Below are 12,217 nucleotides of genomic sequence, written 5' to 3'. Positions count from 1 at the left end.
TTAAATATATGTCACATTTTTACATGTTCCAACTTGTTTCTGATCTTCACTGCTTTGAATGTTTACTCGCCCATTTTTCTTGGTTTGAACGTGGCAGATTTTAGCACATTACTTTCAGACAGGGATGAAATCCTGGCATCAAAACCTTAAATGGCCCAACCATTCTGAAGAATTTTTAAGCAGAAAATTAAACCCAGTCATGCATCTTGGAATAGGAAAAATTGTGATCTTGAGTTAAACCAATAATCAGTGGACTCTGGTTCACATTTGGTCAATTCATATCATAAATGCGTCTTTATCGTGAATGCAAGTCAAATTACATCTCCATCAACCTTGACAGAAGTTTGTTTTTAGTGCTTGTTAACAAATGTTGCCATGGTAACACGCTAAACAGAGGAAATCGTTACCTGTGTGGCTTCAGCATATTGGCGTTGCAAATATGAGCATGCTAGCATGTTGTAGACACATTCTTCCTTTATTTTAACTGTTCAGTCACATGTTTTGTACATTTTGTGTTCGAACGTGTAGTGAGTTGATATTTCTAACTGCTGTATTGTTATTGTTAAAATGAAATATCCATTTTTACGAGACAGAAACCACCCAGGAAATTCTTATTCTGATTATCCTAAATGTCACCAACACAATACTCAACAGAATCTGTATTCAGTTCTAATCAACAACAACAGATTGTCCATACTGCGGTTGTGCTTTTTCTTTGTCTGCCTCCTCTCTGACAGCTCAAGTGTTTTTGAAGCGGCTCTAGGCGATGTTTAAAAATAAAAGAAAGGGGGGAAAAAATGACTCACACTTGAGCCATGGCTTTGATTCCAGTATGAAATTCATCCTGTTAGAGTTACACTTCCAAAACACTGTTGATGCTTTGTGCTGCTGTTATGCAATGATCCCATTCTGCCAAGCTGCTTAGACGGTCAGCTAACAGCCACAAGCAGCAGCTTGTTCTGTCCCACCGCTGTCTCATGTGTTTACACCGCCCAGAGAAGAGGGGAGAATCTGCACACTGGAAGCTGTCCACTCTCATATTCCACTCCTCTGGTCTCTGGAGTGAGTCTCAGGATCCAGCTGGAACCGGGATGTTCGAGCTGTTTGTGTTGGACACGACGGCGGCGGGTTTCCAGTCGGGCTGGTAGAAGCGGATGTTGAGGGTTCGGGCCCAGTTTGCAAACACCGTCTTCTCGGTGATGAAGCGGTGGTGGCTTCCTCGTCGGCTCCTCTCGTGGGAGAGATACATGGAGCACTCGTCGGGCCCCGAGGGCTCGTAGTAATGATATGGTTTGGTGGGATGGGAGGAGGATCTGCGCGAGAGAGGAAAGAGAGGAGTGAGGCATGAAAAGGCATGAAAGTCAAAAACGAGAAGGGAGGGAAAGGGTACGGGGATAATTATGTGATGGAGAGAGGGAGAGGAAGCGAGTCGCAGTGGGGAATAAAGAGAGACGGGAACAAAGAGAAACAGGAAGATCAGAAGAATCTGGTCTCAAAGATGAGTTCATTATGCACCGTCTTATTCCTCTGATATTCACAGTTACACCAGAGGAAGAACATGGTGTGACACTTCAGTCTGCCATGTGTATTTCAAAATGTCCTTTGCATCCTTGTAGCCGAGTGACCCTGAATGTTACATCGGCATAAAAATCAGCCGTACTTTGTGTCTCCAAACTATTCAATGACATTTTTTTGTTTTGTTTCCGTAAAATGTCAAGACGAATGTTTTCGGCGGCGCTGAAATCGCAGCCAGTCACCAGCCCGACTGCGCTGCAATAAGATAGACACGAAGTTGTCACTGCGGGGAGTAAATGCTATATTGTCATTACAAGTTGGAGGCGTCGTTAAAGATGCACAAGATAAGATTTTCATGTAGAAACGCACAGTAAATCACAGAGCGGAGCTACGAGAGATGACAGCGTCGCGTCTGTTTCATGCACTAGTTGGCTCGCTTGTTCGAAACAGCAAGTGACAAATTGAACCTGTCCCGAGGAGAAAGAAGTCAGATGGTGTTTTTGATGTAGAATTTAAGAGACGAAACCGCATGTTAAGGAGACGTAAAGTCCAAAAGTCCTCATGGATAATCGTAGAAAAAAAACTGGCATCTTTTAAATACCTGCTGCTTGTTTTCTTGGTTAATTTTCCTAGTGTGCCATGTTGTTTCCCTATAATTAACGATACAACAAAACAGTATAAAAACCTGAAAATTATGCCTCATTTTCAGCTGCAGGAGGCACCCATTTTAAGCAACAAAAAAAAGCTCAGTTGAATGTTTTGTACACAACAAAGAGTGGATAAGCAAAGTTGGTAAGAAGATAGTGAACATAGTGGAGCCATTAGCAGCTAAAAATACCTTTATTTCTCTCTGGAGTTGGTAGAGAGCAAAATTAGAGATAAAAGGAAAGTGAATGCATGACTTACAGTCGCCCAGTGGCTTCTTATGAAAGCTTGTTTTGTTTTGGACGTGTAATTAGGTCACAGGTGGCCCAAAATCGTGTACTGCATGTTTAAAATTGATGGCAGAGTTTTAAAAAAAAAAATCAAAAACATGAGCAAATTATCAAAGTGATATCTCATTCCTTTGATATGGAATGAAAGACTGGCCAGCTTGGCAAATAGAAGCATCTGAATGTGGTTTAGCAGGAAGATGCAGGTGTTATATTTGATTTCCGATGTGTGCAAAGCTGAATTAAATACTTGGAAAAAGAATAATTATCTAACCGTACCTGCAGAAATCTGGGGGCACCATGCCATAAACGTTGATCCGGTCGCACAGCTCCAGAGCGATGGCCATGGTGAACCAGCCGGTACTCAGCCAGGAGTTGGAACTCTTCCTGGAGGACAGGAGAGGATCGACATTTTAAGTATAAACCACACTCATTTAGCGAAAAAAGTGTTGTGTGGAGCTTGATTTCTAGATTCCTCCCACCAACCACACATGGAAGGTGCAAACAAGCTGCATTTGTACATAATTCATTAATATTTTCTATGTATTGTGCAGAATAGAAAAGTAAATGCCCATAAATAAGACATTTATTCTGACTGCATGAAAGCTGAAGTGACTAGATTCCCATTCAATGCAACATCCGCTTATCATTCTGTGGGCCTATTGTTCCCATGCAAATGAGTCTGAATAGCTGGATTCACGTCAATGAAATGTCTTTTATCTATTTGGTTCTTTTTTTTGCAAGCTCATATTCAGTCAACCACTTTTCCAAAGTGCTGCATGTGCAGAGAGACAATTATCACGTGTTAAAAGCAAGAAAATTGCAAAGAAATTTGCCTGTATTACATACCTGCTTAGTATGCCAGATTAGTGGAAATTTGTTCCAAATTAAGCACCATATTTTCCTCTATGTGAAACTTCCTTTCTGAAGTAGCTTCTTCCACAGTTTCTGCAGTATGTTAATATATTACAGTATCTATGTTCTAAATATACATACGTATATATGGCATTGATGTCCTTGTAATCTGAGATATGTTTATGTCAAAACAAAACAAAAAAATGAATACAGTTTAATTTGAAAAGCATTACTTACTCCTGCTTCTTTAAAAAACAAAACTGACTTCTGTGTGTAAGAACAGCCTACAAAAAGCATTAACGCACCTTGGAAAATTTTCTCTTCTGTTGCTTTTCAGCACTGAATCACGGCCAGTTGAATATGGCTTTTTTTTGACAAGATTTAACAAAAAGATGACGCTTTCATGTCAAGGTGATTTCCACAAAGGAATGTTATTGATTTAAATATTCAAAATAAGCGAGTTTTTACAATAAAATCTTGTCAAAAAAGCAAAATTAAATTGACCTTGATTTAATGTTCAGGGGAGATAAAAGGCAAAAAGCTTCCAAAGTTGGGTGAATACTTTTAAGAGGAATTATAGTTCTACTACTCTAGGACCAGTTTGACTGCTTTATGGAAGCTTAAAGAACCCATATTCTGCACGATTGCAAATTTCTAATTTTATTTTTGGGGTCTACTAGAATATGTTTACATACTTTAATGGTACAAAAACCAATACTTTCTCATACTGTACATGCTATTGAACCTCTTTTCGCCTCTTTGAAAAGCCCATGATTGGTCAGCTGGTCCGACAAAAGCAAGGTAATGTTGGTTACGTAACGTAAATTCAAATCTAGGAGTGTGTGTAGGGAGGCATAGCCATAACAGAAATGAAGAAATAATGGCGGAGTGCAAGAGAGTTGGTACTTTTTTGTTTTAGAATGTGGCCAAACTTTCTTGCTGGACAGGAATTGTGTGAATGTGCCACATGGTGATGTAGATAAGAAACGGAAGAAAAGCCTGGACTTCAAACAAGGTGTTTCAGTCGATGATGAGCAGTGTTTTCTATAAGAAAGAAGACTTCCCTTTGGAGTGCACTGTGGCTTATGTAAGGTTGTGGACATTTTACATGCACAACCAACTCTATACCTCAATAAAGAAAGGGGGAACAAGCACATTATGGTCTCTTTAACTTATAAACGGCATAGCATTTGTAGTGGTCTTGTAGCATCTTAAATTGCCTATAGAAAGTATTCACCTCTCCTGGAATTTTCCCCTTTTATTGCTTTTCAACACTTAGTCATGATCAGTTCAGTTTGGCTTTAATTAGAATTTACAAAATAAGACTCTCTAATGTCATGTCAGTTATTAAAAAATAATAAATGTAAATTAAAGCTGCAAGCAGCGATGGACGGGTCCTCGCATCCACGCTGGTCGTGAATCCACGCACGTCCACCAGGTGGCGCTGTGACTGAGAGTGTATGTCGGCCTCTGAATCGCATCTGGACCAGAGTCCAATCATACATTTAAAATTTCAGCCAGACTGCAGCATGTTCAGAGCAGTTATAGAGCATTTCCTGTCTATCCACCAGGTGGCGCTGTAACTCAGAGTGTATTTCACACAGTGGATGTGATGAGGGTTGGACTCTGATCACTCATGAAAAGTTTCAGGCTGATTTGATCATGTAGAGGCCAGTTATACAGCATTTACTGTCCCTCCATCAGGTGGCGCTGCGACTGAGAGTGTCTGTTGGCCTGTAGATGTGATCAGGATTGGATTGTGATCACACATGGAAAGTTTGAGGCAGATTGGAGCATGCAGAGGAGAGTTATACAGCAGTTGATGTTTCATGGCGAAGCATCAAAACGCTGATGGTCGCCATGGCCACGCCATTTGGCTTCTGGTTAAACTTTTGATAACTTTTCATCACCAAGTCCTGCTGTGTGGACTGACAAAATTTCAGGTCTCCTGGAATTATCCCCTAGGAGGTATTAACTCTCAAAAATGAGAAAAATCATCAAAAATCTCACAATTAATCCAAGATGGCCGACTTCCTGTTGGGTTTAGGACATGGCTCCAAGAGGCTTTTTTGTGCGTCCTGATGTGCTCTATAAGCCTCCCAAATTTCATGGATGTAGGTGAAACGTGCTGGGGGGGCTGTTTGTTAAAAATACTGTAGGGGGCGCTATAGCATGTGCAGTGCCGAGATGCATACAGTGTTGTTCCTTGGGTCAATGGTGATGTGTGTGGTAATTTTTGTGAGCATTGGAGTATTCCTAACCTGTCAGAAAGGGCTTTGTTTTTCATGGCGATATTTGGTTGCTACGGCAACAGCGTTACATGAAATGTCACACCCTTCACAGTGTGTGATTGTCAAGAGGTGAAGACTCGACTGACCAATTTCCAGCATGATATCACCAAGTTTGGGGCCATTGTACCTGAAAATATAAGGCCTTAAACTTACTATTACCAACAGGTGGCGCTATGACTTTTTCAGAATTTATGAGTGTGGATGTGTTCAGACTGGACCTGGTATCCAGCATGTGAAGTCTGAGGCAGATAGGATGTTGTTCAGCTGAGATATGAATCGTTAAATTTTCATGGCGAAACATCGAAATTGGTTTGGCCGCCACAGACACGCCCTTTGATGACAAGTCACCATTTTCACTGGGATGCATCATCAATGTGTTTAGGCTGTTGTCACTGCATTTGAAGTGAATATGATCAACCGGGTAACAATAGGGCATGAAAGTGTAAAAGATGTCTATTTCCTGAAACCACAAGGTGGCGCTATGACTGTCAATGAATATCCCTATGTGGATGACATCAGGACAGGACTGTCATCATACATGTAAAGTTTCAGGCAGATTGGAGCATGTTGAGAAGAATTAGACACCACTTCCTGTTTCATGGCGAAGGATCAGTTGTTTGAGGCTCCGCCATGGCCACACCTTTTGGCTTCTGGTTGAGTTTTTGATAACTTTTCATCAGAAAGGTCTGGTGCATGTACTGGCCAAATTTCAGTTCTCTCAGACTTATCCACTAGGAGCTATAAATTTTGACAAATGTACAGCAAATTCAAGATGGCCGACTTCCTGTTGGGTTTAGGGTGTGGCTGTGATTGACTTTTTGGTGTGTCCTGATGTGGTGCATATGCCCACCAAATATTGTAGCTGTAAATAAAACATTGTGGAAGTTGGCCTAATGACCACTGTTTCAATTTTGCAGGTGGCGCTATAGAGCCATTTTTTCACACATATGCGCAACTCCCATAAAATATCAAATTTTTCGCCAGTCCTGATGTGCACGCCAAATTTCACGCGTTTTGGTTCATGATAAGGCCGCCAAAAAGGCAAGTCATTTCCCGAGGAGCGATTAAGTTTGAAAAATTTACAGCAAATTGAAGGTGGCCGACTTCCTGTTGGGTTTAGGGCGTGGCTGTAATTGACTTTTTGGTGTGTCCAGATGTTCTGCATATGCCCACCAAATATTGTAGCTGTACATGAAACATTGTGGCAGTTGGCCTAATGACTACTTTTTCAACTTTGCAGGTGGCGCTATAGAGCCATTTTGCCACGCACATGCGCAACTCCCATAAAATATCAAATTTTTCGCCAGTCCTGATGTGCATGCCAAATTTCACGCGTTTTGGAGTATGATAAGGCCGCCAAAAAGCCAATTTACTTTACGGGAGAAAAAAAAAAAAAAAAAAATAATAATAATAATAATAATAATAAACCCTAGGGTTTCAATAGGGTCCTTGGCACCGCTGGTGCCTTGGACAGTCGGTGCCCTGGCACCGCCTGTCCTTCGCACCCTCGGTGCTCGGACCCTAATTAAGTGATTGATGCAACACAAGTGCAGCCACTTGGTGCAAGAAGTCACACAACTACTGAAATAAAGATTACCTGAGCGCAGTGAATGTGTCTGGAATGACTGTAGTTTAAAGACACCTGTATCTGGAAGGCCCGTAGATACAAGAAACTTTCCAAGTCAGTCAATATCCCTTGGAGTACAGTTAAAAGTCCTTCATTAGGAAATGAAAACAATATGGCACACATGTAGAATCTGTCGGAAGCAGTACTGCCTTAAAAACTTACGCAATTGCTAATTTTACTTTGTGTTTTTTTAATTAATTGGTATTAATTTGTAGAAATCTGTTTCATTTTGACATGAAAGAGTCTTTTTTTTTTCAAAGTTCTTGTGCAAATTAATTAAGTCCAAGTAAAACTGACCATTATCAACTGTTGAAAAGCAATAAAAGAGGAAAACTTTGAATGGAAGTGAACACTTTTTTAGGCACTCTATACTAGACCTTATTCTGTCACTTTCTGAGAGTAGAGACTCCTTTAACCTTCCAAAACATTGGTGGTTTTGTTGCTGATTATGCTCAGTGATCAGGCTGCTTTGTGCTCTTAATGACTGGAGGCGCTCGTAAAAGTGTCCAAATAGATTGAAAGAAAATGCATGAGAAAAATCTTTACAACCACTCTCCCTAAGCTTGAAATTAGTGAAGCAACAGTGAGCTTGTGGAATGTCAATTCTTAATCTACATCCTGTTAATAAGTCTGTGATTGTTTGAAGCTGGAACTCATTCTTATAGCTACATGTAAGGTCTTTGAAAAAGTACAGAGCAGTCTGTGTAATGTATTCTGTCCTCGCTGCAAATTTCCTGCTAAAGCCAAAGCCAGTTAATTCGGTGCTGCTCTTGTTTTTACATTTCTCTTCATGTCTCATCCCGCCACAATCAGCCCCGCAAAGACGAAGCTCCAGCATTTACCTATCAATCCCGGTTTCCTTCTTGAATAATTCATCAAACTTCAGCATCTTGAAACGGGAAATAATGTAGACTTTCAGTTTGGGCAGCAGCTGGTTTAACAGCCTCAGGTTGTTGTAAACGTGGCCTTTCCCGTCCCGCTTCATGCAGCTGCTTGGTCCCCAGAAGATGAACACGGTGTCTTGACTGGCGTTGAGCAGCTCCTGTCGGCTTCGCAGCACCCTCTGCAGGCTGGAGTGAGCTACAACACGCAGACTTGTCCGCCGGCCGACATCCCGCTGATATCCTACGCTGGGAGCATCGTTCATACGGATGACGCACTCGGATCGGTCGATTTCTTCGCCTTTCTTGCTCCCAGTCAGCTGACCGGAGCTGGTCACCAAGGCACAAGTCCCGCAGTGCATTTTGAGAGGCTGCGGAGGTAAAAAAAAAAAGTCAGAAATCACCGTAGTTTCACTAAGATGACATTGACAAAATGCTCCAGAGTAATTACAGTTGAATCAAGCAATCAGTATTTTCCCCTTCATGCTGTCAAAGGCTATAAAAACATGAAGGTGACGAGACAGAAGGCAAATTTTTAGATGCAAATTTGTGCAAGGTGACACAAATAGATGGAGTTGAAAATGACTTAACTTGAGAAAAACCTTTTGTGGGGCTTAATGAATCATGAGAGAGCACAGCTGGAAATAACAGGCTGTTCAGAGTTCAGTAAGAGCCTGAGGCTAGGCAGCTTACAGCTACCACGTGTACAGCTGGAGAAATGGTGAAAATGATGGTTCTTTTTCCCGGAACACCTTAAGAGCTGGGCATGCTGGGAGCTCTGTGAAGCTGCACTTAAGCACAGTTGTACTTTGAGCTGAACTTATGAGTCTGCACGTTAGTATGCTCACGCTAGCAACATGTAAATGTTTTTGCCTGGAAAATCCAGACTGACTTTATTTATGTATTAATATAAATACAAATAAAGGCAGTCTGGCATTGTGATGACAGGAGACGATTTCAAAAAGGAAGGGCTAACGAATGCAGCTTGAACGAGAAAGAACCAATCAGCGTAACACGGATGTGACGCACAAACAAATCGACCTTGAAGTCCATGTAGTCCAAACAACAATGGCATGCAGCCAAGAAAGCGTCGCGGTGAATGATTACTGCCGTTTTTGTCACAAAAATCTGCGAATACATGGGGTACTCTCAAGTACAACACTTATTTTTGAAAAGGCTACGCAACAAAAGACTCCTTACGAAAGATTAGCGGTGTTAGGAATAACTTTAAATCAGAGCCAAACCAAGTCGGTGCGTATGTGTAAAAGTTGCTTAAATTTACTCACACGTTTGGAACGGAATTTTCCTCTGTACAAACAATGGCAAGAAGCCCAAAGTAACGAGCCATCCACTGCCTCCTCATCGTCGGAAACGTCAAGTGAAAAGAGGCAACGACTAACGCCATCCAAAACGCCAAGAGACCACAAAAAGATTCGCTTTGGCCACCCTCCTCCTTCTCCGGCATCATCTTCGAGGCGCTGAAGATGACGCAGCATTAACTCCCGCCTCCCGTGCTATGATTGGTCGTACCAAACTGTCCCGGGAGGGAAACACGATTCAATTCGCCCAATGCCAAACTGATTCTCCTGTATCTCCTAACATGGAGATAGGAGATTACATGGAGATTCAGTTTGGATTTTCCAAGCTATAAATGTTTAGCAGGTTGAATGTTTAGCATATGCACCATTGCAGTTTAGCATTAAGATGTAGCTAATTATTTAAGTACTGCTGAGGCTAGCCTTGCATGGGGAAAACACTCTGACTTCTATGTGTTTCTCTAAACCAAACACAATCATGCAGCGATGGTGTCACTGCAAAATATTGGTGGGACATCTGCAAATAGGAAGGTCAACGTTGTCATTAAAAAGACTCATTAGGGCAGGACTGCTGGCTTTATTGGACAATCTAAATCTTTGGTAAAACTGGACATTTTCTGTGTAAAGGTTGCTAGCTCTGAGGTTGTTGTTTCTTGTGGTTGGGGAGCTTTTGAAACCAGTAAAGGGCAGACATCGGATGGGGAGAAGATTTTCACATGAAATCTGTGGCTGAAACGGCAGGCTTATTCCCCAAGTCTACATCCGGTGAGTCAGACTATGCTGAGGCTAATAGGAGTGTTGGTTTTGCAGGGATTTATTCAAATTAAAGCATTTGAGAAATTCCAATTTTGATCTAAGGGCTATAATTTAGTCTGAGGGGAACATGAACTACGCTTGTTGTGAATCCATACTGAAACCACAGATTTGAACCTTATGCTGGTGCTAGAGGCAACCTCCAAAATGTAGACAAATGTATCCTCTGGGGATTATGATTGTCTAAGCAAAGTTTTATAGCAGTCTGTCTTTGCACATTCAGTCTAGACTGGCTGTCAGTTGTGTATGATTGACAAAGATAAAGTAGCAACGAGCAAAAGATGATTCTGCAGCCTGTCATCAGGTGTAAGTAATATCCTCAGAGATCCTTGTCTTGATCGTGAAACTTGGCTGCCGAGAGAGAAAGCCTTAAACCCTGAAACATTTAAGCACAGTCCGTGTAATGCAAATTTTACACCGATGGAAAGGCAACTTTCCACAAGCCTGATATAAAGCATCTCTGACGCTGCAGTCAAAAGTGTGGATTTTTATTCTGTTTTTTTTTCTCTTGACATTTACACTCACAAGTTAAAGTAGTTTTATGTCAAATACATTCACAAGCACCCAGATTGAAGTTCACACACCGTAATTATTCTTTCATCTGCGTCCATCGACCTGAATAAAGTGCAGACTCGGGTGGATTCTCGTATCTGTCAGGTATGCTGTTATTCAAATGCACTGCGAATCATCGCGGCTGGCAGTTCAGAAGAGGCTATTCTACACAGCACTTCCATTTTGTATCACACATACACATTAATTCAGGGAAACACAGCCTCGGAGCGATGTTCATTTAAAATATCAGAGAACAGGGGATGCGTGTATCGGACAGAACACGCTCGCTCATACAAAATCCAGACTGAGGATAATTCATGTCAGCCGTGTCAGGGTGGTCTGCAGTGCCGAAGAGTCGAGCTGTTGTGCTGGTTTGAATTATACGGACGGAGCATTCGTGCTGTTGTGTCCAACCGGGTTTCCAAAGCAGAAGGAGGTGAACTCGAATTGAACGTTCCGACAGCAGAAACCCGGAGACTCTTCACATGAATTATTCCCAGCCTTAATAGAGAGCTACATTGGCATTCTGAACTGTGCTCTGAGCTTCACACTCCATCAGTTTCTGAGGTGGGAATGTGTGCGTGTGCGTGTGCGTGTGCGTGTGCGTGTGCGTGTGCGTGTGTGTGTGTGCGTGCATACAGGTGATATTACCAGAGCCACAGGCTGTGCTGCTGCTACTTCTATATTTATAATACACCTCCACTATCTCTGTGACCCCACACTGAATGACTGCCTCGTGTGCATGGGTTTGTCTCTCTGTATGTGAATGCATGAGTGGACGCCAATAAAACATCATCGCGGCGCCCGAATATGTAACACGATCACGTTTCTCCAGCAAGAATCTGCAAAAAAAAAAAAGCCCACTTTCGAAACCGGTTATTATTCCGCCTATACAAACTCACATAAACAAACAATACCTGCCTCTACACATTCAGAAATTTCTATTCTCCAACACGCTTCCCCCTAAAAGAAACTATTTCCTGTTAGGACTGTGTAAGCAGACATCCCCTCCTTCAGTAACGGGTAGGTTGGAGCAAATTACACACCTCACTGCACAAACACACCCTCCATGCCGTCACTGGTGAAAGTCACAGTCCCCCTTTAGCTGTTTCCTCTTCTACATGCAACAGAAAAAGAGCATTTTCACTCTAGTGCCGCCCAGGTGATTACTCCCAAGCAACTTTTCATCATTTTAACAATCCAGGAATGTGTTAAACGAGTAAAAGGCAATTGAAGGTTGGACGGATGGTATCGTAGTTTAAAGTGCCTGTGAAGTAATAAAAGTGTCCTTGACAGCCATGCTGAAGCTCCAGCTCCCTGAGCTTCTGGCAGCTTGATATGGCTGGGAAATAGGTACTTATAAAGCCCGCACCACAGTGAACGGGGCTTTCAAAATCAGATGGAGAATATCTCAGGAGCCTGGCAGCTGCAGAGA

At 42.0% G+C, this 12,217-nt stretch overlaps 1 protein-coding gene across 2 annotated transcripts in view; it reads right to left on the bottom strand.

The window, feature by feature from the left end:
- Positions 1–456: 456 nt before the first annotated feature.
- Positions 457–12,217, bottom strand: part of LOC110962213 (alpha-N-acetylgalactosaminide alpha-2,6-sialyltransferase 5-like) — a 34,419-nt gene continuing 22,658 nt past the window's right edge. For both annotated transcript variants that reach the window (XM_022210128.2, XM_022210127.2), the window contains exons 3-5: positions 8,063–8,472; positions 2,727–2,834; positions 457–1,313 (exon numbers count right to left, since the gene is read on the bottom strand). In XM_022210128.2, coding sequence (XP_022065820.1) covers positions 1,070–1,313; positions 2,727–2,834; positions 8,063–8,472 — 762 coding nt within the window. In that variant the 3' untranslated portion in view covers positions 457–1,069. The remainder of the gene's footprint in view (positions 1,314–2,726; positions 2,835–8,062; positions 8,473–12,217) is intronic.

This window comes from Acanthochromis polyacanthus, chromosome 4, assembly GCF_021347895.1.
Source record: "Acanthochromis polyacanthus isolate Apoly-LR-REF ecotype Palm Island chromosome 4, KAUST_Apoly_ChrSc, whole genome shotgun sequence".
In the NCBI taxonomy this organism is placed as follows: Eukaryota; Metazoa; Chordata; class Actinopteri; family Pomacentridae; genus Acanthochromis; species Acanthochromis polyacanthus.
Note: the sequence above shows the minus strand (reverse complement) of the source record. Positions and strands in the feature narration are given on the sequence as shown.